General features: G+C 53.3%; 1 protein-coding gene across 1 annotated transcript; it reads left to right on the plus strand.

Annotated features, from left to right (window-relative positions):
• Positions 1 to 1,373: 1,373 nt before the first annotated feature.
• On the plus strand, positions 1,374 to 27,153 carry ATP13A1 (ATPase 13A1). Its single transcript, XM_068178904.1, is given in 28 exon segments — positions 1,374 to 1,688; positions 3,588 to 3,677; positions 4,314 to 4,504; positions 5,151 to 5,223; positions 6,071 to 6,226; positions 7,376 to 7,445; positions 8,242 to 8,348; positions 9,284 to 9,413; positions 10,455 to 10,510; positions 10,989 to 11,115; positions 11,773 to 11,910; positions 12,163 to 12,283; positions 13,585 to 13,742; positions 15,089 to 15,261; positions 16,560 to 16,670; positions 17,281 to 17,406; positions 17,865 to 17,973; positions 19,016 to 19,215; positions 19,601 to 19,697; positions 19,915 to 20,087; positions 20,735 to 20,849; positions 22,200 to 22,219; positions 22,221 to 22,340; positions 22,342 to 22,398; positions 23,545 to 23,687; positions 24,898 to 25,009; positions 25,878 to 26,021; positions 26,998 to 27,153. Coding segments are annotated over 28 exon segments (3,510 nt in total). The 5' UTR covers positions 1,374 to 1,406; the 3' UTR covers positions 27,109 to 27,153.
• The last annotated feature ends 589 nt before the right edge of the window (positions 27,154 to 27,742 follow it).

A 27,742-nucleotide genomic window follows, 5' to 3' on the forward strand; every position in this document is an offset into this window, starting at 1 on the left:
CCTGGGATGGGGACACAGGGTCAGTGTCACCTCCCTGGGACAGGGACACAGGGTCAGTGTCACCTCCCTGGGACAGGGACACAGGGTCAGTGTCACCTCCCTGGGACAGGGACAGGGACACAGGGTCAGTGTCACCTCCCTGGGACAGGGACACAGGGTCAGTGTCACCTCCCTGGGACGGGGACAGGGACACAGGGTCAGTGTCACCTCCCTGGGACGGGGACACAGGGTCAGTGCCACCTCGCTGGGACAGGGACAGGGACACAGGGTCAGTGTCACCTCCCTGGGACGGGGACACAGGGTCAGTGTCACCTCCCTGGGACGGGGACACAGGGTCAGTGTCACCTCCCTGGGACAGGGACAGGGACACAGGGTCAGTGTCACCTCCCTGGGACAGGGACAGGGACACAGGGTCAGTGTCACCTCCCTGGGACAGGGACACAGGGTCAGTGTCACCTCCCTGGGACAGGGACACAGGGTCAGTGTCACCTCCCTGGGACAGGGACACAGGGTCAGTGTCACCTCCCTGGGACAGGGACAGGGACACAGGGTCAGTGTCACCTCCCTGGGATGGGGACACAGGGTCAGTGTCACCTCCCTGGGATGGGGACAGGGACACAGGGTCAGTGTCACCTCCCTGGGACAGGGACACAGGATCAGTGTCACCTCCCTGGGATGGGGACACAGGGTCAGTGTCACCTCCCTGGGACAGGGACACAGGATCAGTGTCACCTCCCTGGGATGGGGACACAGGGTCAGTGTCACCTCCCTGGGACGGGGACACAGGGTCAGTGTCACCTCCATGGGATGGGGACACAGGGTCAGTGTCACCTCCCTGGGACAGGGACAGGGACACAGGGTCAGTGTCACCTCCCTGGGACAGGGACAGGGACACAGGGTCAGTGTCACCTCCCTGGGACGGGGACAGGGACGGTGCCATCACCGGGGACACCCGGACAGCAGCGGGGACAGCGGGGCTGGAACAGGGGGGACACCGAGGGGACATGGAGGGGACACCGAGGGGACATGGAGGGGACACCGAGGATCGGAACCGGGGCACACCGAGGGGACACCGAGGTTCGGAACCGGGGACAACGCGGGGGGACGCGAACACCGCGGGAAACGCGGGGCCTTGAAGAGCGGGAGGGACGCGGAGGGGACACCGAGGGGACACGAGGGGACACCGAGGGGACACCGAGGGGACGCGAGGGCACACCGAGGGGACACGGCCCGGCCCCGCCGCCCCTCACTCACATGGCGCCTCCTCCTCCTCCTCCGCCGCCGCTTCACTTCCGCCTCTCCCTCGCTCCGCGCATGCTCGCAGCCCCGTGGCGGGAAACGCGGGCTCGGCGCACGCGCAGAGGCGGAAGCGAAAGCGGAAGCGGCGCAGCGAGGGCGCAGGGAAGATGGCGGCGGCCGCGGCGGCCCCCGAGGACGAGCTGGTCTCGTCGGTGACGCTTTACCGGCGGCGGCCGCGGCTGCTCCGCGGGACCGTGCTGCCCTTCGCCGCCGGCCTGTACCCGGCCTGGCTGTGGCTGTGGGGGCCGCGCCTGTGGGCGGCGGGGGAGGCGGCGGGGCCGCCCGAGGCGGCGCTGCTGGCGCTCGGCGCCATCGCGGCGCTGCAGCTGCTGACGGCGCTGGCCGGGCTCTGGTCCGTGCACGCCGAGTGCGCCCTCAGCTGCGTCAGGGTGAGCGCGGGAGGGGCTGGGGGGATGTGGGGGCTGGGGGGATTTGGGGATGTGGGGCTGGGGGGATGTGGGGCTGGGGGGATTTGGGGTCTGGGGGGGATGTGGGGGCTGGGGGGGATGTGGGGGCTGGGGGGGATGTGGGGCTGAGGGGGAATATGGGGATGTGGGGGCTGAGGGGATTTGGGGGGGATTTGGGGTCTGGGGAGGATGTGGGGCTGAGGGGGATTTGGGGGGGATTTGGGGTCTGGGGAGGATGTGGGGCTGAGGGGATTTGGGGGGGATTTGGGGTCTGGGGAGGATGTGGGGCTGAGGGGGATTTGGGGGGGATTTGGGGTCTGGGGAGGATGTGGGGCTGAGGGGGATTTGGGGGGGATTTGGGGTCTGGGGGGATTCGGGGGGGATTTGGGGTCTGGGGGGATTTGGGGGGGATTTGGGGTCTGGGGAGGATGTGGGGCTGAGGGGATTTGGGGGGGATTTGGGGTCTGGGGAGGATGTGGGGCTGAGGGGGATTTGGGGGGGATTTGGGGTCTGGGGGGGATTTGGGGTCTGGGGGGATTTGGGATCTGAGGGGAGATATGGGGATGTGGGGTCTGGGGGGATTTGGGGGGGATTTGAGATCAGAGGGGATTTGGGGTCTGGGGGGGAATGGGGGGTCTGTGGGGATGTGGGGTCTGGGGGGATTTGGGGGGGTTGTGGGGCTGGGGGGATTCGGGGGGGATTTGGGGTCTGGGGGTATTTGGGGGGGATTTGGGGTTTGGGGGGGATTTGGGGTCTGGGGGGATTTGGGGGGGATTTGAGATCAGAGGGGATTTGGGGTCTGGGGGGGAATGGGGGGTCTGGAGGGCTGTGGGGATTTGGGGTCTGGGGGGGATTTGGGGTCTGGGGGGATGTGGGGTCTGGGGGGTATTTGGGGGGATTTAGGATCAGAGGGGATTTGGGGCTGAGGGGATTTGGGGGGGAATTGGGGCTGAGGGGATTTGGGGTCTCAGGGGATTTGGGATCAGAGGGGATTTGGGGGGGATTTGGGATCTCAGGGGATTTGGGGTCTGGGGGGATTTGGGGCTCAGGGGATTTGGGGTCTGGGGGGGATTTGGGGGGGGATTTAGGATCAGAGGGGATTTGGGATCTGAGGGGATTTGGGGCTGAGGGGATTTGGGATCTGAGGGGATTTGGGGTCTGGGGGCTCTGAGGGGATTTGGGGGGGATTTGGGGTCTGAGGGGATTTGAGGGGATTTGGGGTCTCAGGGGATTTGGGGGGGAATTGGGGCTGAGGGGGTTCCGGGTTTAAATTTTTGCAATTATAATTTATGCAAATTATGCAAATTTATAAGTGTCGGGCGTGCAAGCGTGCAGATGGGGGTGGCGACATTGGGAGGTGAAATGGGGAAATGGGGGAGGGAAAGTGGGATTTTAGAGGGATAAAAAATGGGATTTTAGAGGGGTGAAATGGGATTTTAGAGGGATAAAAAAAGGGGTTTTAGAGGGATAAAAAATGGGATTTTAGAGGGGTGAAATGGGATTTTAGAGGGATAAAAAATGGAATTTTTTGTGGGATTTTTTGGGATTTTAAAGGGGTAAAAAAAGGGATTTTCAAGGGATAAAAAATGGGATTTTTGAGGATTAAAAATTGGACTTTTGAGGGGTTTTTTGGGTTATTTGTGGGTTTTTTGGGATTTTTGAAGATATTTTGGAACTTCTGACAGTTTTTTGGAATATTTGAGGGTTTTTTGGGATATTTGAGGGTTTTTTTTGGGATTTTTGGGGTTTTTGGGATGTTTGAGGGGGTTTTGGGGATTTTTTGAAGATTTTTTTTGGGATTTTTGAGTTCTTTTCGGGATTTTTGAGGGTTTTTTGGGATTTTTGAGGGGTTTTTTTGGGATTTTCCTGCTGTCTCCCCAGGAGCCCTGTCCCCAAAAAGCCACCCTGGCCAAGGTGGTGCCGACACCCAACAACGGCTCCGTGGAATTGGTGCCGATCCACAGGGAGGAGGTGAGGGAAATCCGGGAATTCCGACGGGATTGATCCCGGAAAATCTGGGAATTCTGACTGGATTTATCCCGAAAATGGGAAAATTTGGGATTTGTGCTGGGATTCATCCCAGAAAATGGGAAAATCTGGGAATTCTGCTGGGATTCATCCCTGAAAATGGGAAAATCTGGGAATTCTGCTGGGATTTTTCCTGAAAATGGGAAAATCGTGGAATTCTGCTGGGATTTCTCCTGAAAATGGGAAAATCTGGGAATTCTGCTGGGATTCATCCCTAAAATGGGAAAATCTGGGAATTCTGCTGGGATTCATCCCTAAAATGGGAAAATCTGGGAATTCTGCTGGGGTTTCTCCTGAAAATGGGAAAATCTGGGAATTCTGCTGGGATTCATCCCTGAAAATGGGAAAATCTGGGAATTCTGCTGGGGTTTCTCCTGAAAATGGGGAAAGTTTTGGAATTCCATGGGATTCCTGCTTAAAAATCCCATTTGTGTGGAAAATCCAGGAATTCCAGTCAAAATCCCCCCAGAAATCTTTGGAATTTTGGGGTTTTTTTTGGCAGGACGCCCTCGGGATTCCGGGATTTTTTTCGGGAGTGGGAAATTTGGGATTTTCCCCCTTTTTTTTTTCGTTCCCCAGGGTGAGGACGGGCTGGAGTCGCTGAGTTTCGAGTTCCAGAAGATCAAATATTCCTACGAAATCCACGGGAAGAAGCAATTCCTGCCGGTGGCGTTCCCCGTGGAGCTGCCCCTGGGCTTCTACCAGAATTCCAGAGGCTTCCAGGAGGAGCAGGAGATCCGCGAGGCCGAGAGGAAATTCGGGAATAACAAGTGAGCACTTCCGGGGGGATGTCGGGAGAAGAGCCCCGAATATCCGGGGGAAAACGGCCAAATTTCACGGGAAAATAGCCAAAAATTTCCCGGGAAAAAATTGGGAATATCCTGAGAAAATAGCCAAAATATCCTAGGAAAAATCCCAAAATATTCTGGGAAAAATTCCGAAACTTTCCTGGCAAAATCCAGAAATTTCCTGGGAAAAATCCCAAATTTTCCTGGGAAAAAAATCCCAAAATTTCCTCGGGAAAATCCCAGAATTTCCTGGGAAAAATCCAAATATTTCCTGGAAAAATATCCTAAAATTTCCTGGGAAAATTCCCTAAATTTCCTGGGAAAAAAATCCAAAATATCCTGGGAAAAATCCTGAATTTTCCTGGGAAAAAATGGCATTTTCCATGGATTTCCCGTGGATTTCCCATGGATTTCCTGTGGATTTTCCCATGGATTTTCCGTGGATTTCCCATGGTTTTTCCATGGATTTCCTGTGGATTTCCCATGGATTTTCCCATGGATTTCTCGTGGATTTTCCGTGGATTTCCTGTGGATTTTCCCATGGATTTCCCATGGATTTTCCCATGGATTTCCCTTGGATTTTCCCATGGATTTCCCGTGGATTTTCCGTGGATTTTCCTCCTTCCAGGGCGGAAATGGTGGTGCCGGAATTCCTGGAGCTTTTCAAGGAGCGAGCCACTGCTCCGTTCTTCGTTTTCCAGGTAAAAACCGGGAATAAAAACCCGGGAAAATCCTCAAAGTTGGAAAAAGCCGGGAAAAAAACTTGGGACAAATCCCGGAATCTGCTGAAAATGGGAATGGAGCTGGGAAAATTCCCGTTCCTGCCAAAACCCAGGGAATTCTGGGCTGGATTGGGCCAGTTTTGGTTCTTTTCCCAAAATTCCAGGAATTCTGGCTGGAATCACCAGAATTCTAGGCTGGAACTTCAGGAATTCTAGCCTGGAATCCTAGGTTGGAATTCCAGGAATTCTGGGCTGGAATTTTAGGAATTTTGGGCTGGAATCCCAGGAATTTTGGGCTGGAATCCCAGGAATTCTGGCCTGGAATTTCAGGAACTCTGGGTTGAAATCCCAGGAGTTCTGGGCTGGAATCCCAGGAATTCTGGGCTGGAATTTCAGGAACTCTGGGCTGGAATCCCAGGAATTCTGGCCTGGAATTTCAGGAAGTCTGGGTTGAAATCCCAGGAACTCTGGGCTGGAATCCCAGGAACTCTGGGCTGGAATTTCAGGAATTCTGGGCTGGAATCCCAGGAATTCTGGTCTGGAATCCCAGGAATTCTGGGCTGGAATCCCAGAAATTCTGGGCTGGAATTTCAGGAACTCTGGCTTGAAATCCCAGGAATTCTGGCCTGGAATCTCAGGAACTCTGGGCTGGAATCCCAGGAATTCTGGCCTGGAATCCCAGGAACTCTGGCCTGGAATCCCAGGAATTCTGGGCTGCCCTGTGCCAATCTGGTCCCCCCTGGGATTTCCCCTTTTCCCGCCGTTCCCCCTTGGGCTCCCCTTTACCCGGCGTTCCCGGCATTCCCGGCGTTCCCGGCGTTCCCAGGTTTTCTGCGTGGGGCTCTGGTGCCTGGACGAGTTCTGGTACTACAGCGTCTTCACCCTGTCCATGCTCGTGGCCTTCGAGGCCTCGCTGGTGCAGCAGCAGCTCCGGAACCTCTCGGAGATCCGGAGAATGGGCAACAAGCCCTACACCATCCAGGTAAAATCCGGGAACGCCGGGAGCGCCGCCGCGCCGGAGCCGGCGTTTTCTGCTGCCGATTTCGCCCGTTGAAGCGCTTCGGTTTGCTTTCGCCCGCGGTTTTCCCATGGATCCTGGCCCCAAAAATGGGATTTTTTGTGGATTTATGGGTTTTTTTTTTAAGGGAGTTCATCCCCTTTATTTTCCTTTTTCCCAGGGTTTTTCCATGGATTCCGGCCCAAAAAATGGGATTTTTTGTGGATTTATGGGTTTTTCTTTTTAAGGGAGTTCATCCCCTTTTTTTTCCTTTTTCCCAGGGTTTTTCCATGGATTCCGGCCCAAAAAATGGGATTTTTTGTGGATTTATGGGTTTTTTTAGTATTTTTAAGGGCGTTTATCCCAGTTATTTTCCTTTTTCCCAGGGTTTTTCCATGGATTCCATCCTAAAAAGTTGGATTTTGGTGGACTTTTGGGATTTTTGAGGGAGTTTATCCCCTTTATTTTCCTTTTTCCCAGGGTTTTTCCATGGATTCCATCCCAAAAAATGTTTTTTTCTGGATTTATGTTTTTTTTGGGATTTTAGGGGCGTTTATCCCTGTTATTTTCCTTTTTCCCAGGGTTTTTCCTTGGGTTCCGGCCCAAAATTGAGATTTTGGGATTTTTGGTGCCTTTTCTCGTTATTTTCTGCTGATTTTGGCCCAAAAGTGGAAATTTTTGGAGGAGACTTAGGGTATTTTGGGGATTTTTTCCCAATTTGTGTCCTTTTTCCTGTGGATTTTCCATCAATTCCCTTCTAAAAATCGGGATTTTTTTTTAAACTCAGGATTTTTTTTGGATTTTTTTCCCCATTTATTTCCATTTTTCCTGTGGTTTTCCACCAATTCCATCCCAAAAATTGGGATTTTTGGGGTGGGGGCTCCTTTATTTTCCCTTTTCCCACTGATTCCTTTCCCTAAAAATGGGATTTTGTTCCTTTTCTCATCATTTTTCCTCTGATTTTATCCCAAATTTTAAATTTTTAGGGGGGGTTCTGTCCTTATTCCCATCGTTTTTCCACCGATTCCCTCTGAAAATTGGGATTTTTGGGGGGTTTGGGTCATTTCTTGTTCCTTTTCCTCTTCTTTCCCCACGGATTCCATCCCAAAATTTGGGATATTTTGGGAATTCCAGGTCTACAGGAACCGGAAGTGGCGCCCGATTTCCAGTGACGAGATCATCGCGGGGGACGTCGTTTCCATCGGTAAAAACCTGGAATTCCCATGGAAAAACGCCGCAAAAACGGGAATTTCCAACGGGAATCCCCCGGAAAGCGTCTTTAAAACGGGAATTTCCAAGGGGAATCCCCCGGAAACGTCTTTAAAACGGGAATTTCCAACGGGAATCCCCCGGAAACGTCTTTAAAACGGGAATTTCCAAGGGGAATTCCCTGGAAACGTCTTTAAAATGGGAATTTCCAACGGGAATCCCCCGGAAAGCGTCTTTAAAACGGGAATTTCCAACGGGAATCCCCCGGAAAACCATCTTTAAAACGGGAATTTGCACGGAAAACGCTCTGGAAAATGGGATTTTTGATGGGAAACGCCTCTAAAATGGGGATTTTCATGGAAAACTCCCCTGGAAAATGGAATTTCCCCCTCGTTTTTCTTGGAAGGAAGTCGAATTTTGAGGATTTTGATTCCCGTTTTCGGGGAAATCCCCTTGGAATTTCCCTGGGCTTTGCAGGAATTCTGGGTTGGACTGGGGTGACTTTTAGGTTTTATTTCTGGGGTTTTTTTTCCGCTTTTTTCCTGGAATTTCCAGCTTTTCCATCACCCTGCCATCAAACGCTTCAACTCCCTGAATTCCCAGGATTCCAGGAATTCCAGGGGCTGTTTTTTCCCAGATTTCCTCCCCTCCAAACCCTTCCCCTACAGACCCTGGGCTGGAAAAACGGGGGTGGAAAACGGGAAAATCGTGGGCGTTTGGAGCGGGGGAAATGGGAAAGTTGATGGGTTCGGCTCGGGAATTTCGGGAATTCCGGGAATTTCTGCCCTCAGGCCGCTCCCCCCAGGAGAATTTGGTGCCCTGTGACCTCCTCCTGCTGCGGGGCCGCTGCGTGGTGGATGAGGCCATGCTGACGGGAGAGTCCGTGCCGCAGATGAAGGTCGGGAAGGAAAAACCGGGAAAAATCGGGGAGCAAACGGGGCGAAAATGGGGGGAAACAACGGGGAAAAAAGCACGGGAAGGAAAGGGGAAGAATCCGGGGGGGAAAGCGGGAATTGGGGCGTGCTCCTGGCTGGAATTCCCCGTTCTGTGTCCCTGTTCCTGTCGGGAATTCCCATCTCTGTGCCCCGTTCCCATCGGTAATTCCCATCTCCGTGCCCCGTTCCCGTCGGTAATTCCCATCTCCGTGCCCCGTTCCCGTCAGTAATTCCCACCTCCGTGCCCTGTTCCCGTCGGGAATTCCCATCTCCGTGCCCCGTTCCCATTGGTAATTCCCATCTCCATGTCCCGTTCCCGTCGGGAATTCCCACCTCCGTGCCCTGTTCCCGTCGGGAATTCCCATCTCCGTGCCCCATTCCCGTCGGTAATTCCCATCTCCGTGCCCCGTTCCCGTCGGTAATTCCCATCTCCGTGCCCTGTTCCCGTTGGTAATTCCCATCTCCGTGCCCTGTTCCTGTCGGTAATTCCCATCTCCGTACCCCGTTCCCGTCGGTAATTCCCATCTCCGTACCCCGTTCCCATTGGTAATTCCCATCTCCGTGCCCCGTTCCCGTCGGTAATTCCCATCTCCGTGCCCCGTTCCCATTGGTAATTCCCATCTCCTGTCCCGTTCCCATTGGTAATTCCCATCTCCGTGCCTCGTTCCCGTCGGTAATTCCCATCTCCGTGCCCCGTTCCCGTTGGTAATTCCCATCTCCGTGCCCTGTTCCCGTCGGTAATTCCCATCTCCGTGCCCCGTTCCCATTGGTAATTCCCATCTCCTGTCCCGTTCCCATTGGTAATTCCCATCTCCGTGCCCTGTTCCCGTCGGTAATTCCCGTCTCCGTGCCCCCCATTCCCGTCGGGAATTCCCAGCTCCGTGTCCCGTTCCCGCAGGAGCCGGTGGAGGGGCTGAGCCCCGAGCGCGAGCTGGACCTGGGCGCGGACGGGCGCCTGCACGTCCTCTTCGGGGGCACGCGCCTCATCCAGCACCTGCCGCCCCCGCGCGCCGCCGCCGGCCTCAGGCGTGAGCCCGCAATTCCCGGGAATGTCCCCGGGGACGACCCTCACCCAGCTGCTCCCACCCCGCAATTCCTGGGAATGTCCCCGGGGACGATCCTCACCCAGCCGCTCCCACCCCAGAATTCCCGGGAATGTCCCCGGGGACCATCCTCACCCAGCTGCTCCTACCCCGCAATTCCTGGGAATATCCCACAGGGACGATCCTCACCCAGCCGCTCCCACCCCAGAATTCCTGGGAATGTCCCCGGGGACGACCCTCACCCAGCCGCTCCCACCCCAGAATTCCCAGGAATGTCCCACTGAACCCTCACCCAGCCGCTCCCACCCCGCAATTCCCGGGAATGTTCCACGGGGACGATCCTCACCCAGCCACTCCCAACTCCCACCCCAAAATTCCCGGGAATGTCCCACGGGGACGATCCTCACCCAGCCACTCCCAACTCCCACGCCAAAATTCCCGGGAATGTCCCACTGGGACAATCCTCACCCAGCCACTCCCAACTCCCACCCCAGAATTCCCGGGAAACCTCCGCTCCTCCTTTCTGAGCTGATCCCAACTCCCACCCCGCAATTCCCAGGAATATCCCCCTGGGATGACCCTCACCGAGCCGCTCCCACTTGCAATTCCCGGGAATGTCCCACTGGGACAACCTTGACCGAGCCGCTCCCACCCCGGAATTCCCGCGAATATCCCACTGAACCCTCACCCAGCCGCTCCCACCCCGCAATTCCTGGGAATATCCCACTGGGATGACCCTCACCCAGCCGCTCCCACCCCGGAATTCCCAGGAATATCCCACTGGGACAATGCTCACTGAGCCGCTCCCACCCAGAATTCCCACCCTAGAATTCCCGGGATTTGCCCCTCAGGGAAGATTCTCCTCACTGAGCAATTCCCGGATTCCTGCCCAAAACTCCCGGGAATTACCATCCCGAAATTCCCGGGATCTTCCTTTGGGATTTCCTTTGGGAGTTTCCCGAGTGGATTTGCTGGGAATTCCCTGGGATTTCCTGGGAATTCCCTTGGGATTTGTTCCCTCCCCAGCCGTGGATAACGGGTGCTTGGCCTACGCCCTCCGCACCGGCTTCAACACCTCCCAGGTGAGCCAAGAATTCCCGGGAACTCCTGGGAATTCCAGGGAATGGGGCTCGGGAAGAGCGGGGAATGAAGGATTGGGGGAAAGGAGAAAGCCGGGAATGGGAAGAATTTTGAAGGAATCCACGGGGTTTTAAAGAAATCCCACAGGATTGTGAAGGAATCCCACAGGACTTTGAGGGACTCCCTGGGATTTTGAAAGAATCCATGGGATTTTGAAGGAATCCACAGGATTTTGAGGGAATCCCACGGGATTTTGAAGGAATCCCTGGGATTTTGAGGGAATCCCACGGGATTTTGAGGGAATCCACGGGATTTTGAAGGAATCCCCAGGATTTGGGGTTTTTAAGGAACTCTCTTGCATTCCGAGGGGATTTGGGGTTTTTTAGCAGAACCGCGTGGAATTTTTACGGACTATTTCAGGAATTTTGAAGGAGTTCCCATGGAATTCCACGGGATTCCTGACCAGGGCTGCTTTTCCAGGGAAAGCTGCTCCGGACCATCCTGTTTGGGGTGAAGAGGGTCACGGCCAACAACCTGGAGACCTTCATCTTCATCCTCTTCCTCCTCGTCTTCGCCGTCGCCGCCGCCGCCTACGTCTGGATCCAGGGTGGGAATCCCGGAATTCCGGGAATTCCGGCGTCAGGAGGGGTTTGGGGGAGGGATCCCCGAGGGGTGTTCCCTGGTCCTGACCCCATTTTGATCCCATTTTTATCCCCTTTTTTCCCCTAACCCCATTGTGATCCCCTTTTTTCCCGTTTTGATCCCGTGTTTTCCCATTCTGATCCCAGTTTTTCCTATCCTGATCCCATTTTTTCCCATCCTGATCCTGTTTTCCCATTGCGATCCTGTTTTTTTCCCTGTTTTCTCATTGTGATCCCATTTTTTCTTGTTTTTTTCCTGTTTTGATCCCGTTTTTTTCCCATTGTGGTCCTGTTTTTTTCCCATTCTCATCCCATTTTTTCCCATTTTTTCCCATTCTGATCCCATTTTTTCCCATTCTGATCCCATTTTTTCTATTCTGATCCCATTTTTTCCCGTTATTTCCCATTTTGATCCTGTTTTTTCCCGTTTCGATCCCATTTTTTCCCATTGCGATCCCGTTTTTCCCATTCTGATCCCATTTTTCCCTTTTTTTCCCATTGTGATCCCGTTTTTTTCCCATTGTGATCCCGTTTTTCCCTGTTGTTTCCTGTTCTGATCCCGTTTTTTCCCATTTCGATCCCTTTTTTCCCCCTTTTGATCCCGTTCTCCCGTGATTCCCAAGGCACCAAGGATCCCCGGCGGAACCAGTACCGGCTGTTCCTGGAGTGCGCCCTGATCCTGACGTCCGTGGTGCCCCCCGAGCTGCCCATCGAGCTCTCCCTGGCCGTCAACACCTCCCTGATCGCCCTGGCCAAGCTCCGTGAGCATTCCCGGGGAACTTCGGGAACGTTGGGAACGCTCCTGGGAGCTGCCAAGGGAGCAGGGATGGAGTCGGCTCGGCACGAGGGGTGGAGGGAGCGGATTGCTGCGGGGCAGAGGGCGGATTTCTGGGGGGCTTTTATCGTTTTTTCGGGATTTTGTTTTTTTTTAAAAAGCTTCCCCCGGAATCCCCGGGTTCCGCTCAGAATCCTGGATTTCCCTCCAGCATTCCCATTTTTCCCCGCTCTCCCAGATGTTTACTGCACGGAGCCGTTCCGGATCCCGTTCGCGGGGAAGGTCCAGGTTTGCTGCTTCGACAAAACCGGGACCTTGACCAGCGACCACCTGGTGGTGCGAGGGGTGGCCGGGCTCAGGTGGGTCCTGACCCCAGAATTCCCAGTGGGAATTCTGTGGGAGGAGGCTGGGAATCTCGGGAGGGGTGGGAAATGGGCTGGGAATGCAAAATTCTGCAAAAAAAATCCCCTCGAAAACCCCACGAGGTCTTGGCGAAATCCTGGCGGGAAATAAGAAGGAATTGTGCCGAAATCGGTCTAAAGGGTCTTCCCACAAAATCCTGCCGAAAAATCCCACAGAATCCTGCCAAAAATCCCACAAAGTGCTCCCAAAAGTTCCCACAAAATGCTCCTAAAAATCCCAAAAAATCCTCCCAAAAATCCCACAAAGTGCTCCCAAAAATTCCCACAAAATGCTCCTAAAAATCCCACAAAATGCTCCCAAAAATCCCACAAAATCCCAGCAATATGTCCCCCCAAAAAAACCCACAGAATTCCCACAAAAATCCCACAAAATTCTCCCCAAAATCCCACAGAATCCCAAGAAAATATCCCCAAAAAAACACCTAAAAAATTCCCACAAAAGCCTCCCAAAAATCCCACAAAGTTCTCCCGAAAATCCCACAAAATCCCAAGAAAGTGTTCCCCAAAAAAACCCCATAAAATTCCCACAAAAGCCTCCCAAAAAACCCCACCGAATTCCCACAAAAACCTCACAAGAAATCCCAGAAAATTCCCACAAAAATCCCACAGAATCCCAAGAAAATATCCCCCCAAAAAACCCCCACAAAATCCTCCCAAAAATCCCACAAAATCCCAACAAAATATCCCCCAAAAAACCCCACAAAATTCCCGTAGAAGCCTCACAAAAAAATCCCACAAAATTCCCACAGAAAACCCCACCGAATCCAACAAAACCCTGGGATTTCCCTGTGAGGTTTTTTGTAGGGATTTGTTGGGATTTCATGAGGATTTTTGGTGGCGTTTTTTTTGTGGGAACTTTGCCAGGATTGTGTGAGGGTTTTGTGTGTTTTTTTGGTTTTTTTTGGGCTATTTTGCGAGGATTTTGCGAGATTTTTTGGTGAGGGTTTTTTGTGGGGTTTTGTCAGGACCTCGTGAAATTCCGTAGGTATTTTTAGGGGCCGTTTTTTTTATTTTGCTTTCTGTGAGTTTTTGTTTTTTTGGGTTTTTTTTTTTTTGGTAACGCTCTTTTATGGGATTTTTACGCCGTATTTTGCGGAGCCTTTTTGCGGAATTTTGAATCTTTCACCCGTTTCTCCTTTTTTTTTTTTTTTTTTTTAATCCTCCTGCTTCAATTCCCCGCCGATCCCCTTGACAAAAACCCTCGGGGACGATGCCGAAATTCCCAAATTTTCCCTCAGGGAAGGCAAGGAAGTGCTGCCAGTGTCGGAAATCCCTCTGGAAACTCACCGGGCCATCGCCTGCTGCCACTCCCTGGTGCAGCTGGAGGACGGGAGCATCGTGGGAGACCCTCTGGAAAAAGCCATGCTGACGGCCGTGGACTGGACCCTGACCCGAGGTAAATCCCAAATCCCCGGTTCCCCCTGGAATTCTGAGGCGTTTCGGGCGGGAAAAGCTGGAAAAAGCTCGGGGGTGGGGGGAAAAAAAAGGGATTGCTGCGAAGAATTCCCCCCACCCCAACACCTTTCCGCAAAAATCCCGCAAAACGCGAACGAAAAACGCCGCAGAATCCCCACGGAAAATCCCACAAAATCCCACCAAAAACGCCACAGAATCCCCACGGAAAATACCACAGAAAATCCCACAAAATCCCAACAAAAACCCCACAGAATCCCCACAGAAAATCCCACAGAAAATCCCACAAAATCGCACCAAAAACCCCACAGAAAATCCCCCACAGAATCCCACCAAAAACGCCACAGAATCCCCACAGAAAATCCCACAGAAAATCCCACAAAATCCTACCAAAAACCCCACAGAATTACCACAGAAAATCCCACAGAAAATCCCACAAAATCCCACCAAAAACCCCACGGAAAATCCCACAGAAAATCCCACCAAAAACCCCACAGAATCCCCACGGAAAATCCCACAGAAAATCCCACAAAATCCTACCAAAAACCCCACAGAATCACCACAGAAAATCCCACAGAAAATCCCACAAAATCGCACCAAAAACCCCACAGAAAATCCCCCACAGAATCCCACCAAAAACGCCACAGAATCCCCACGGAAAATCCCACAGAAAATCCCACAAAATCCCACCAAAAACCCCACGGAAAATCCCACAGAAAATCCCACCAAAAACCCCACAGAATCCCCACGGAAAATCCCACAGAAAGTCCCACAAAATCCCAACAAAAACCCCACAGAAAATCCCTCCAAAAACTCCACAGAATCCCCACAGAAAATCCCACAGAAAATCCCACAAAATCCTAGCAAAAACCCCACAGAAAATCCCACAAAATCCTACCAAAAACTCCACAGAATCCCCACAGAAAATCCCACAAAATCCCCACAGAAAATCCCACAGAAAATCCCACAAAATCCCACCAAAAACCCCACAGAAAATTCCATAAAATCTTACCCAACACTCCACAGAATGCCCACGGAAAATCACAAAGAATCCGCACAGAGAATCCCACAAAATGCCCACAGGGAATCCCACAAAATCCTCACAAAAATCCCCCTGAATTCCACCTAATTTACCCAGAATTCCATCAGGTTCCCTCAGTCCCCTGGGATTTTCCACAACTCCCACCGAATTCCTCCCGAATCCCTCAGAATTCCGCCCGGATCCCCCTCAAACCGCCCCAAATTCCCTCTTTTTCCCCTCCGTTCCCGATTCCCCCTTTTCCCTCCCAGCACCCCCTTTCAGGATTTCCTGATTTCCTTTGTTTCCAGATGAGAAAGTTTTCCCGAGGAGTCTAAAAACTCCGGGAATGAGAATTCACCAGCGCTTTCATTTCTCCAGTGCCCTGAAGAGGATGGCGGTGCTGGCTTCCCTGGAAAACTCCTCCGGAGAAATCCGATACCTGGCGGCCGTCAAGGGCGCTCCCGAGACCCTGCAGGCCATGGTGAGGGAAAAAACGGGGGAAAAAAGGGGAAAAATAGGGGAAAAATGGGAATCTGGGAATGCCAGGAGCCCAAAATGGCTTCCCAAGGCCCTGCAGGCCGTGGTGAGGGAAAAACGGGGAAAAAATGGGGAAAAATAGGGAAAAAATGGGAATGGCAGGAGCCTAAAATGGCTTCCCAAGGCCCTGCAGGCCATGGTGAGGGAAAAACGGGGGAAAAATAGGGGAAAAATGGGAATCTGGGAATGGCAGGAGCCCAAAATGGCTTCCCAAGGCCCTGCAGGCCATGGTGAGGGAAAAACGGGGGAAAAATAGGGGAAAAATGGGAATCTGGGAATGGCAGGAGCCCAAAATGGCATCCTGAGGGCCTACAGGCCATGGTGAGGGGAAAAATGGGGAAAAAATGGGAAAAATAGAGGAAAAATGGGAATCTGGGAATGCCAGGAGCCTAAAATGGCATCCTGAGGGCCTGCAGGCCATGGTGAGGGGAAAAATGGGAAAAAAATGGGAAAAAAATGGGAAAAATAGGGGGAAAATGGGAATCTGGGAATGGCAGGAGCACAAAATGGCATCCCAAGACCCTGCAGGCCATGGTGAGGGGAAAAACGGGGAAAAAATGGGAAAAATAGGGAAAAAATGGGAATCAGAGAATGGCAGGAGCCTAAAATGGCATCCTGAGGGCCTGCAGGCCATGGTGAGGGAAAAACGGGAAAAAAATGGGAAAAATAGGGGAAAAATGGGAATCTGGGAATGCCAGGAGCCCAAAATGGCATCCTGAGGGCCTGCAGGCCATGGTGAGGGGGAAAATGGGAAAAAAAACTGGGAAAAACAGGAAAAATGGGAATGCCAGGAGTCCAGAAGGGCCTCCTGAGGGCCTGCAGGCCATGATGAGGGGAAAAATATGGGAAAAAACTGGGAAAAACAGGGGAAAAATGGGAATCTGGGAATGCCAGGTGCCCAAAAGGGCCGCCCTGTGGTGAGGGGAGAATGGGCCCAGAGCCTGTAGCAAGGCAAAATTCCAGGGAAAACCTGGGATTTGGGAATGCCGGGAGCTCAGAATGGCTGCCCAGGCTCTGCGGTGAGGGGAAAATTCTGGGGAAAAAGAAGGGAATTTGGGAATGTTGGGAGATCAGGGCGACAGAAGGGGGCGGGGGCTGTCAGTTCTAACGGAATTATCCTGAATTCCTTCAAATTCCACACGGCATCTCCTCAAACCTGGTTTCTCCCAGTTTTCCACCAAAACCCCCTGGAATTCCCTCAGATTCCTCACTCACGGAATGTTTTCCACATTTTTTCCCCAGTTATCCCAATGTCCCAGCAACTACGAGGAGATCCATCGGGAATTCTCCCACGAGGGCGCGCGGGTCCTGGCCCTGGGCTACAAAGAGTTGGGAGCCCTGAGCCACCAGCAGGTGAAAAAACGGGAAAAATCCCGGAATTCCAGGCCTGGAAAGTGCTGGGAGAGGGGCTGGGAAAGGGAGAGGTGTTTTTGGGGTGGAACCTGGGGCTTCTGGGGCGTTTTTCCACGGAAATTCCCGTGTCCAGCTGTCCCAGAGACCCTCCTCAGACCCTTCAGGGCATCCCAAAGGGATTTTTCCAGGGAAATTCCCATTCCTGAGCACTTTCAGGGCATCCCAAAGGAATTTTTCCAGGGAAATTCCCGTTCCTGAGCCCCTTCAGAGCATCCCAAAGGAATTTTTCCAGGGAAATTCCCATTCCTGAGCTCTTCCAGAGCATCCCAAAGGGATTTTCCAGGGAAATTCCCGTTCCTGAGCATTTTCAGGGCATCCCAAAGGAATTTTTCCAAGGAAGTTCCCATTCCTGAGCCCTTTCAGGGCATCCCAAAGGGATTTTTCCAAGGAAAACCCTTTTTCTTTTGGGAATTTGGGGTCACTCCGAGCTTTTGGGAGCACTAAACTCATTCCAGGGATGCTCCAAATCCCAGGAATCACCGGTGGGAGGAGGGATTTGGCTTTTGAAGGGATTTGGGAATGCTGAATCTGGGATTTTGCCGTGGAAAAGGTGCGGGAGATGAAGAGGGAATCCCTGGAATGTGACCTGAGATTTGTGGGATTCATCCTGGTCTCCTCCCCGCTCAAAGCCGACTCCAAGGCCGTGATCCGAGAGATCCAGAACGCTTCCCACCACGTGAGGAATCCCGGGAATTCCCGGATTTTGGGAAGGGCGGGAAAGGCGGTGAAAATGGGGGAATTGCTGGAGGGGTGGAAGGGGCTGGAGGGAGGGGGAAAACTGAGAATTTCCGGGGTGAAAAGTGGGAAAATTCCAAGTGGAAAACAGGGAATATTCCAGGCTGGAGACTGGGAAATTTTAGTCTAAAAACCAGGGAAAATCCCAAGTGGAAAATGGGGAAAATCCAAGGCTGGAAAGCGGGAAAATCCCAGATTGAAAATGGGAAAATTCCGAGAGGGGAACGGGTGGGGAGGGGGGAAATCCCGAGTGGAAAACCAGGAAAACCGCAGGATTTGGGAACGTTCCAGGGCGAGCCCCTCCGGAGTTGGGGGGGGGGGGCGGGGGGAAGGTGGTTCCCAGCCCTTAAATCCAGGCTGGAATTTTCTGGGGAATCCCCGAAATTGCGGGAATTCCAGGTGGTGATGATCACGGGGGACAGCCCGCTGACGGCGTGCCACGTGGCGCGGGAGCTGCACTTCCTGCAGAAGGAGAGGATCCTGATCCTGCAGCCCCCGGAGCGCCCCGGTACCGGGAACACCGGGAATAACGGGCACGGTGGGACCGGGAACGGTGGGAGCGCCGGGGGTTTGCGGGATTTTGGGATTTGAGGGGTCTGGGGAGCTGGGATGGGATTGGGAATGGGGTCAGGAATGGTGGGAATGCCAAGGGGTTTTGGGATTGGGAATGGGGTCAGGAATGGTGGGAATGCCAAGGGGTTTTGGGATTGGGAATGGGGTCAGGAATGGTGGGAATGCCAAGGGGTTTTGGGATTGGGAATGGGGTCAGGAATGGTGGGAATGCCAGGAGTTTACAGGATTTTGGGATTTGAGGGGTCTGGGGAGCTGGGATGGGATTGGGAATGGGGTCAGGAATGGTGGGAATGCCAAGGGGTTTTGGGATTGGGAATGGGGTCAGGAATGGTGGGAATGCCAAGGGGTTTTGGGATTGGAAATGGGGTCAGGAATGGTGGGAATGCCAAGGGGTTTTGGGATTGGAAATGGGGTCAGGAATGGTGGGAATGCCAAGGGGTTTTGGGATTGGGAATGGGGTCAGGAATGGTGGGAATGCCAAGGGGTTTTGGGATTGGGAATGGGGTCAGGAATGGTGGGAATGCCAAGGGGTTCTGGGATTTTGGGATTTGAGGGGTCTGGGGAGCTGGGATGGGATTGGGAATGGGGTCAGGAATGGTGGGAATGCCAAGGGGTTTTAGGATTGGGAATGGGGTCAGGAATGGTGGGAATGCCAAGGGGTTTTGGGATTGGGAATGGGGTCAGGAATGGTGGGAATGCCAAGGGGTTTTGGGATTGGGAATGGGGTCAGGAATGGTGGGAATGCCAAGGGGTTTTGGGATTGGGAATGGGGTCAGGAATGGTGGGAATGCCAGGAGTTTACAGGATTTTGGGATTTGAGGGGTCTGGGGAGCTGGGATGGGATTGGGAATGGGATCAGGAATGGTGGGAATGCCAAGGGGTTTTGGGATTTTGGGATTTGAGGGCTCTGGGGAGCTGGGAATGGAGATGGGGATTCAGGCTGGAATCCCCCCCTGGATCCATTCCCATTCCCTCAGGGCTGCCCTGGCAGTGGCGATCCCGGGACGGATCCGTGGCTCTCCCGGCGTTCCCGGATTCCCTGCGGGATCTGACGGATCCCTTCGAGCTGTGCCTGACCGGGGAGGGGCTGGAGCAGCTCCGGCTCCGGGATCGGGATCGGCTGCTCCGCCTCGTCCCCCACATCCGGGTCTTCGCCAGGGTGGCGCCCAAGCAGAAGGTGAGGCGGGGTGGGAATGGGAATTCCCGGGATTTGGGGGGTTTGGGAACGAGAATTCCCAGGATTCGGGATCTTCAGGAACGCGGGGATGGCCCTAGAGCGATCCCAAAGAGTCTGGAGCTCGTTCCAGCTCTGAATTCCTGGGATTTTGTGGGTTTGGGAATGGGGGCATGGCCCTGGTCGGATCCTAAAGAATCCCCAGCCTCTTCCAGCCCTGAATTCCCAGAATTTCAGAGCTTTGGGAAGCTGGGAGTGAAGAATCCTGAGCTCGCTCCAGCCCCGAATACACAAAATTCCGAGCCTTCCCGCCAATCCCCGCTCCATCCCCGCTCCGAGCTGGGAATTCCGGGATCTTGGGAGCTTTTCCCGGTGTTTTTCCGGGCAGGAATTCGTGATCACGGCGCTGAAGAGCCTCGGCTACTGCACCCTGATGTGCGGGGACGGCACCAACGACGTGGGAGCGCTCAAGCACGCTGACGTAGGTGAGGACATCCCCAAAATTCCCCGGATTTGCCCCAGATCCCAACCCCAGCGATGCCGCTCCCAGCGTTTCCCAGCTTTTGGGGCCAGGAAAGGAAATAAAGAGGGAATTCCAGGTTTTCCTGGGGGGGTTTTCCTTGTTTTTCCTCTGTGGTTTTCCCCCCCCCCCCCGATTTTCCCAGATTTCCCCCTGATTTTCCCTGTTTTCCCCTTCCCCAGGCGTGGCCCTGCTGGCCAACGCTCCGGAGCGCGTTCCCGAGCGGAAGCGGCGGCCCCGGGACGGCCTCGGGGACAGCAGGGCCGGAATTCCGGCCGGGAATGTCAAACCCTCGTCCCGAGGAGCCAAGCAGAGGCTCCTGGCCCAGCGGGAGGAGCAGCTGGCCGTCCACAGGGTGGGAATTCCCATTTATCCCGGGATTTTTAGCCCTGGCGTTGAATCGGGAATTGGGATTTAGGCCGGGAATTTTCAGCCCTGGGAGTGGAGGGATTTAGGGAATGGGAATGCTGGGATGGTTTGGGTGGGGATGGATCCGATCCCAGTCCAGTCCTAATGTGTGGGTAGGGAACTTCCCAAAATTCCGGGTGGATCCAGTGGGAAATGGGGGAATTTTAGTGGGAAAAGGGATATCGTAGAATAAATTCTGGAATTCTGGAGGTGGGAAGGGACCTAAAACCGGGGACTAAACCCTGGAATTCTGGGGGCTGGAAGCAACCTGAGTTTTAGGATAAACTGGGAATGAATCCTGGAATTCTGGAGGTGGGAAGGGTCTTAAACCAGGGAATAAACCCTGGAATTCTGGAGGTGGGAAGGGACCTGAGATCTGGGATAAATAGGGAATGAATCCTGGAATTCTGGAGGTGGGAAGGGACCTAAAACCAGGGAATAAACCCTGGAATTCTGGAGGTGGGAAGGCACCTCCAACCCCATCACCCAAGATCCCAAACCGGCGCTTTTCCCGCTGGATTCGCGTGGGTTCGGAGCGCATTTTCTGGCCGTCCCGGGTGATTTTGGGTTTTTTGGGAATTGCCAATCCCACAGGAGCGGCTGAGCCAGGTGCTGAGGGACCTGGAAGAGGAGAGGGCCCCAGTGGTGAAGCTGGGGGACGCCAGCATCGCCGCCCCCTTCACCTCCAAACTCTCCTCCATCCAATGCAGTGAGTGCCCAGCCCGGAAAACGTGGGAAGAAACCCGGGAATGGGATGGGAATGATGGGGGAAACCCCAAATCTGAACTCAGTCCAGCTCAGAATTCCCAAAACGCGGAGCTCTTGGACTCCGGATTTGAGGATGTAAATTATCCTTGGTTTTATCCCAGAACACGGAGCTCTTGGACTCCGGATTTGTGGATGTAAATTATCCTTGGTTTTATCCCAAAACACGGAGCTCTTGGACTCTGGATTCAAGGATGAAAATTATTCTGTTTTATCCCCAAACACGGAGCTCTTGGACTCCGGATTTGTGGATGTAAATTATCCTTGGTTTTATCCCAGAACACGGAGCTCTTGCACTCTGGATTCAAGGATGAAAATCATTCTGTTTTATCCCCAAACGCAGAGCTCTTGCACTCCAGATGGGAAGCTGAAAATTATCCTTGGTTTCATCCTAAATGCAGAGCTTTGGACTCTGGATTCAAGGATGAGAATTATCCCTGCTTTCATCCCCAAATGCAGAGCTTTGGACTCTGGATTCGAGGCTGAGAATTATCCTTTTACCCCCAAAACGCGGAGCTCTTGGACTCTGGATTTGAGGATGAAAATGATCCTCGATTTCATCCTAAATGCAGAGCTTTGGACTCTGGATTTGAGGCGGAGAATTATCCTTGGTTTCATCCCCAAAACGTGGAGCTCTTAGATTCCGGATTTGAGGATGAAAATGATCCTCGATTTCATCCTAAATGCAGAGCTTTGGAGTCTGGATTCAAGGATGAGAATTATCCCTGGTTTCGTCCCCAAATGCAGAGCTTTGGACTCTGGATTCGAGGCTGAGAATTATCCTTTTACCCCCAAAACGCGGAGCTCTTGGACTCTGGATTTGAGGCTGAGAATTATCCTTGGTTTCATCCCCAAAACCCGGAGCTCGTGGACTCCGGATTTGAGGATGATCCTTGGTTTCATCCCAAATGCAGAGCTTTGGACTCTGGATTTGAGGCTGAGAATTATCCTTGGTTTCATCCCAAATGCAGAGCTTTGGACTCTGGATTTGAGGCTGAGAATTATCCCTGGTTTCATCCCCAAAACCCGGAGCTCTTGGACTCCGGATTCAAGGATGAGAATTATCCTTTTACCCCCAAAACTCCATAAAAAAAAAACTTATTCAATTTTTTAAAAAAAAAACAAAAAAAAAAAAAAAAAAACAGAAAACCAATAACACCAATCCCCCGATCCGCAGAAACCCCGTGCCAAACCCCCGATTCCCGCCTCTGTTCCGCCCCCCCCTCGCCTTCCCCCCATCCCTGACCCCCGGAATTCCCGTTTTTTTGTTTTTTTTCCCCCCCGCTCCCCGCAGTCTGCCACGTGATCAAGCAGGGGCCGCTGCACGCTGGTCACCACGCTGCAGATGTTCAAGATCCTGGCGCTGAACGCGCTGGTGCTGGCCTACAGCCAGAGCGTGCTCTTCCTGCAGGGCGTCAAGTTCAGCGACCTGCAGGGCCACGCTCCAGGGGCTGCTCCTGGCCGCCTGCTTCCTCTTCATCTCCCGCTCCAAGGTGGCGCCCGGGAATTCCGGGCGGGGTGGTGGGGGGAGGAAAAACACGGGCTGGGAGCGAGGTGGGGTGGGGAGAAGAGTAAATATAAATATCCCCGGGGGAAATCCCGCCGGGGGTGAGGAAGCTGGCGGTTCCTGGAGGTGGGAGGGGATGCCAGGGGTTCCTCTTCCTCTCCAGGTCCGAGCTTGGAATATCCCAGATTAGGGAAAATTGGGTTTTCCCCGCCCCGCCCCGGGAAAAGATCTCATTTGTGGAGGTGCCAGAGGGTGGGGATAGGGCTTGGAATGGCTCCCAAAGCGCCAAATCCAGGGTGGGAGCCAAGAACTCCGTGGGATTTGGCAAAATTAGGGAAAAAATGGGCTTTTCCTGCTCCGCCCCGGAAAAAGATCTCATTTGTGGAGGTGCCAGAGGGTGGGGATAGGGCTTGGAATGGCTCCCAAAGCTCCGGATGGGGGGTGGGAGCCAAGAACTCCGTGGGATTTGGCAAAATTAGGGAAAAATGGGCTTTTTCTACTCCGCCCCGGAAAAAAATCTCATTTGAGGACGTGCCAGAGGGTGGGGATAGGGCTTGGAATGGCTCCCAAAGCGCCAAATCCAGGGTGGGAGCCAAGAACTCCGTGGGATTTGGCAAAATTAGGGAAAAACGGGCTTTTCCTGCTCCGCCCCGGAAAAAAATCTCATTTGTGGAGGTGCCAGAGGGTGGGGATAGGGCTTGGAATAGCTCCCAAAGCGCCATATCCAGGGTGGGAGCCAAGAACTCCGTGGGATTTGGCAAAATTATGGAAAAATGGGCTTTTTTGGGTTTTTTTTCCCCCAAGATAACCATTTGTTATACGAAATTCCCGCTTTCTGGAGGTGGAGGGGTGGGAACGCTGGATTTGGGAACCCCCCCAGGCCACTTCTCCCCTCAGGATCCCAATTTTTGGGGTGAGCAGTGAGAAAGAACCAAAAAATCGAGGCTTTTCCGTGGAAATCTGGAATTTTTAGGAAGCTCGGCTGAGAAGAAAACCCCTAAATCCCAATTTCCCTGCGGATAAAAAAACCCCAAACCCCCCCCGGGACTGAAAATTCCCCACAATTCCGGGGAAAAATTCAGGATTTGGACTCCAACCCGCCCCATCCCAGATTATTCCCGTTTCTTTCCAGCCCCTGAAGACTCTTTCCAAGGAGAGGCCCCTTCCCAACATTTTCAACCTGTACACGGTGCTGACGGTGCTGCTGCAGTTCCTGGTGCATTTCCTCAGCCTGGTTTTCCTGTACCGGGAAGCGCAGGCGCGGAGCGAGCCCAGGTGAGGCCCCCGATCCCAAAAAAATCCCAAAAAAAAAAAAGCCCAAAAAATTGATCCCAAAAAAATCCCAAAAAAAAAAAAAGCCCAAAAAATTCCAAAAAAAATTTTAAAAAAAATTCCCAAAAAAATTACAAAAAAAATTCCCGAAAAATTACCAAAAAAAAAAAAAAAAATTCTAAAATGTCCCAAAAAATTCCCAGAAAAAATTCCCGAAAAATTCTCGAAAAATTCCCCCCAAAAAATTACCAAAAATTCCCAAAAAATTCCAAAAATATTCTAAAAGATTCCCAAAAAATTACAAAAAAAAAAAATCCCAAAAAATTCCCAGAAATAAATTCCCAAAAAAATTCTAGAAAAATTCCCCAAAAAAATTATCAAAAATTCCCAAAAAAAATTCCCCCAAAAAATTCTCCAAAAATTCCAAAAAAAAATCCCAAAAAAATCTCGAAAAATTCCCAAAAAATTCTCAAAAAATTCCTAAAGAATTCCAAAAAAATTCCCAAAAAAAGCCCCAAAAATTCTCAAAAAATTCCCAAAAAATTCCCAAAAATTCCCAAGGAATTTCAAAAAAAACCAAAAAAATCCCCATTTTCCCGCTCCCAGCCCTTTTCCCACCCGATTCCACCCCTCTGAAATCCGGGGTTTTTGGGGGAGTTGATCCCGGGTGGATCCCAGGGCTGATCCCGGGTGGATCCCAATTTCCACCCCAAGGAATTTTTTAAAAACCCCAAAAAAATCCCCATTTTCCTGTTCCAAATCCTTTTTACACCCGATTCCACCCTTCTAAACTCCGGGGTTTTTTTGGGGGAGTGGATCCCAGCGCGGATCCTGGGCGGATCCCGATTTCCACCCTAAGGATGGAATTCCACCCTAAGGGATTCCCAAGGGATTTTTAAAAAGAAACCAAAAAATAAAATCCCCATTTTCCCGCTCCCAACCCTTTTCCCAGCCGACCCCACCCCTCTGAAATCCGGGATTTTTGGGGGAGTTGATCCGGGGCGGATCCCGGGCGGATCCCGATTTCCACCCTAAGCAATTCCCAAGGAATTAAAACAACCTCCCTAAAAAACATCCCCATTTTCCCACTCCCATCCCTATTCCTACCCGATTCCACCCCTCTAAACTCCGGGATTTTTGGGGAGTTGATCCCGGGCGGATCCCGGGGCGGATCCCGGGCGGATCCCGGCGCTGATCCCGATTTCCCTGGCAGGGAGGAGGAGTTTGTGGATCTGAGCCGGGAGTTCGAGCCCTCGCTGGTGAACAGCACCGTGTACCTGCTGGCCATGGCGCTGCAGACGGCCACCTTCGCCATCAACTACAAGGTGGGGAGCCCGAACCTTCCCAGTCTGTCCCAGTTTGTCCCAGTCTGTCCCAGTACAGACCAGTTTGTCCCAGTTTGTCCCAGTCTGTCCCAGTTTGTCCCAGTGCCCTCCCAGTTTGTCCCAGTCTGTCCCAGTGTGTCCCAGTTTGTCCCAGTTTGTCCCAGTCTGTCCCAGTACCTGCTGGCCATGGCGCTGCAGACGGCCACCTTCGCCATCAACTACAAGGTGGGGAGCCCGAACCTGCCCAGTCTGTCCCAGTACAGACCAGTTTGTCCCAGTTTGTCCCGGTGCCCTCCCAGTTTGTCCCAGTTTGTCCCAGTTTGTCCCAGTACCTGCTGGCCATGGCGCTGCAGACGGCCACCTTCGCCGTCAACTACAAGGTGGGGAGCCCAAACCTTCCCAGTCTGTCCCAGTACAGACCAGTTTGTCCCAGTGCCCTCCCAGTCTGTCCCGGTTTGTCCCAGTGTGTCCCAGTCTGTCCCAGTGTGTCCCAGTTTGTCCCAGTTTGTCCCGGTTTGTCCCAGTGTGTCCCAGTCTGTCCCAGTTTGTCCCAGTCTGTCCCAGTTTGTCCCAATGTGTCCCAGTGTGTCCCAGTTTGTCCCAGTCTGTCCCAGTGTGTCCCAGTCTGTCCCAGTGTGTCCCAGTCTGTCCCAGTCTGTCCCAGTTTGTCCCAGTGTGTCCCAGTGTGTCCCAGTCTGTCCCAGTGTGTCCCAGTCTGTCCCAGTCTGTCCCAGTTTGTCCCAGTGTGTCCCAGTTTGTCCCAGTCTGTCCCAGTGTGTCCCAGTTTGTCCCAGTGTGTCCCAGTCTGTCCCAGTCCGTCCCAGTCCGTCCCAGTTTGTCCCAGTTTGCCCGTTGCCGCGCTCCGCAGGGCCGGCCGTTCATGGAGAGCCTGGCGCAGAACCGGGCGCTGCTCTGGGCGCTGCTGCTCTCGGCCGCGGCCGTGCTGGGGCTGCTCAGCGGCGCCGGCCCCGAGCTCAACCTCGCCTTCGGCCTCGTCGAGATCCCGGCCGAGGTGAGCGCCCCGGGGCCGGGGGCAATTCCAAAAAAATTCCCGAATTCCCGGGGAAATTCCCGAATTCCAGGGGGAAATTCCAAAAAAATTCCCAGGGAAATGCCAGGGGAAATGCCCAAATTCCAGGGGAAATTCCAGGGGAAATGCCCAAATGCCAGGGGAAATTCCAGGGGAAATGCCCAAATTCCAGGAGGAAATTCCAAAAAAAATTCCCGAATTCCAGGGGAAATTCCCGAATTCCATTCCCACAGAACATTCCGGAATTCCCGGGGGGTTAGGGACCTGGGGGTGGGATGGAGACGGGACCCGTGACCCCATTCCCACGGAACATTCCGGGATTCCCAGGGATTTGGGTGGGATCTGTGGCCCGTTTCCAAGGAACATTCTGGGATTCCCAGGGTTTTCCCACGGAACATTCCGGGATTCCCAGGGGTTTGGGGTGTGACCCATGGCCCCATTCCCATGGAATATTCTGGGATTCCCAGGGGTTTCCCATGGAATGTTCCAGGATTCCTAGGGATTTGGGTGGGATCTGTGGCCCGTTTCCAAGGACCATTCTGGAATTCCCGAGGCTTTGGGGTGGGACCCGTGGCCCCGTTCCCACGGAACATTCCGGGATTCCCGGGCCTTTGGGGTGGGATCCGTGACCCTGTTCCCACGGAACATTCCGGGATTCCCGGGGATTTGGGGTGGGACCCATGGCCCCGTTCCCACGGAGCGTTCCGGGATTCCTGGGGCTTTGGGACCTGGGACCCATGGCCCCGTTCCCACGGAGCGTTCCGGGATTCCCGGGGGTTTCCCACGGAACGTTCCGGGATTCCCGGGGCTTTGGGACCTGGGACCCGTGGCCCCGTTCCCACGGAGCGTTCTGGGATTCCCGGGGGTTTCCCACGGAACATTCTGGGATTCCCGGGGCTTTGGGACCTGGGACCCGTGGCCCCGTTCCCACGGAGCGTTCCGGATCCCCCGTTCCCAGTTCCGGCTGCGGATCCTGGCGGTGCTGGCGGCCGATTTCCTGCTGGCCTTGGCTGTGGATCGGCTCCTGCAGCGGCTGCTGGGCACCTCCCGCCTCCGCCTGCCTTCCTGAGCTCCCGCAACTCCCCGCAATTCCCCGGAATTCCCCGAAAGCCTGAGGGTCGCGGAATTCCCCACCCCTCGGACAAGGCGGATCCCGAATTTCTCGCGTTTCCCAGGATGCCTCGGCAGCTTTCAAGACTTCCCGGGGCTTCTTGGGATTTCCCAGAATTTCCCGAGATTTTTTTTTTTTTTTTTTTTTTCCGGAATTTGGCAATGGAATAAAAAAACCATCCTGATGAAGGCTTTTTTTTTGTTTGTTTGTTTGTTGGGAATTGTTTTTGCTGGGAAAAAAGAAAAAACTGGAATGATGGGAAGTAAAAATATCCCGGATTTAGGGGGCATCCAAAATTCCCAAAAAGCGGGAATGAAAGCCAGAAATTGGGAATTCAACACAGAAATCCAGGAGGTAAACCCAAAAAAAAATTAATTACACCCAAAATGTGGGAAGGAAAACACAAAAATCCCCGAACTGAACCCAAAATCCGGGAATTAAATCCAGAAAATGGGAATGACCTCGGGGAACCGCGGTCCCGCCCCTGCCCGCCCCTGATTGGCTGTGAGCCTTGAGTGGCAGCCGCGCCGGCCAATGGGTGACAGCGCTGCTAAGGGGCGGGCACCAGCACTCTAAGAGGGTTGCAATTGGC

Source organism: Anomalospiza imberbis, unplaced genomic scaffold (genome assembly GCF_031753505.1).
Source record: "Anomalospiza imberbis isolate Cuckoo-Finch-1a 21T00152 unplaced genomic scaffold, ASM3175350v1 scaffold_61, whole genome shotgun sequence".
Classification (NCBI taxonomy): domain Eukaryota; kingdom Metazoa; phylum Chordata; class Aves; order Passeriformes; family Viduidae; genus Anomalospiza; species Anomalospiza imberbis.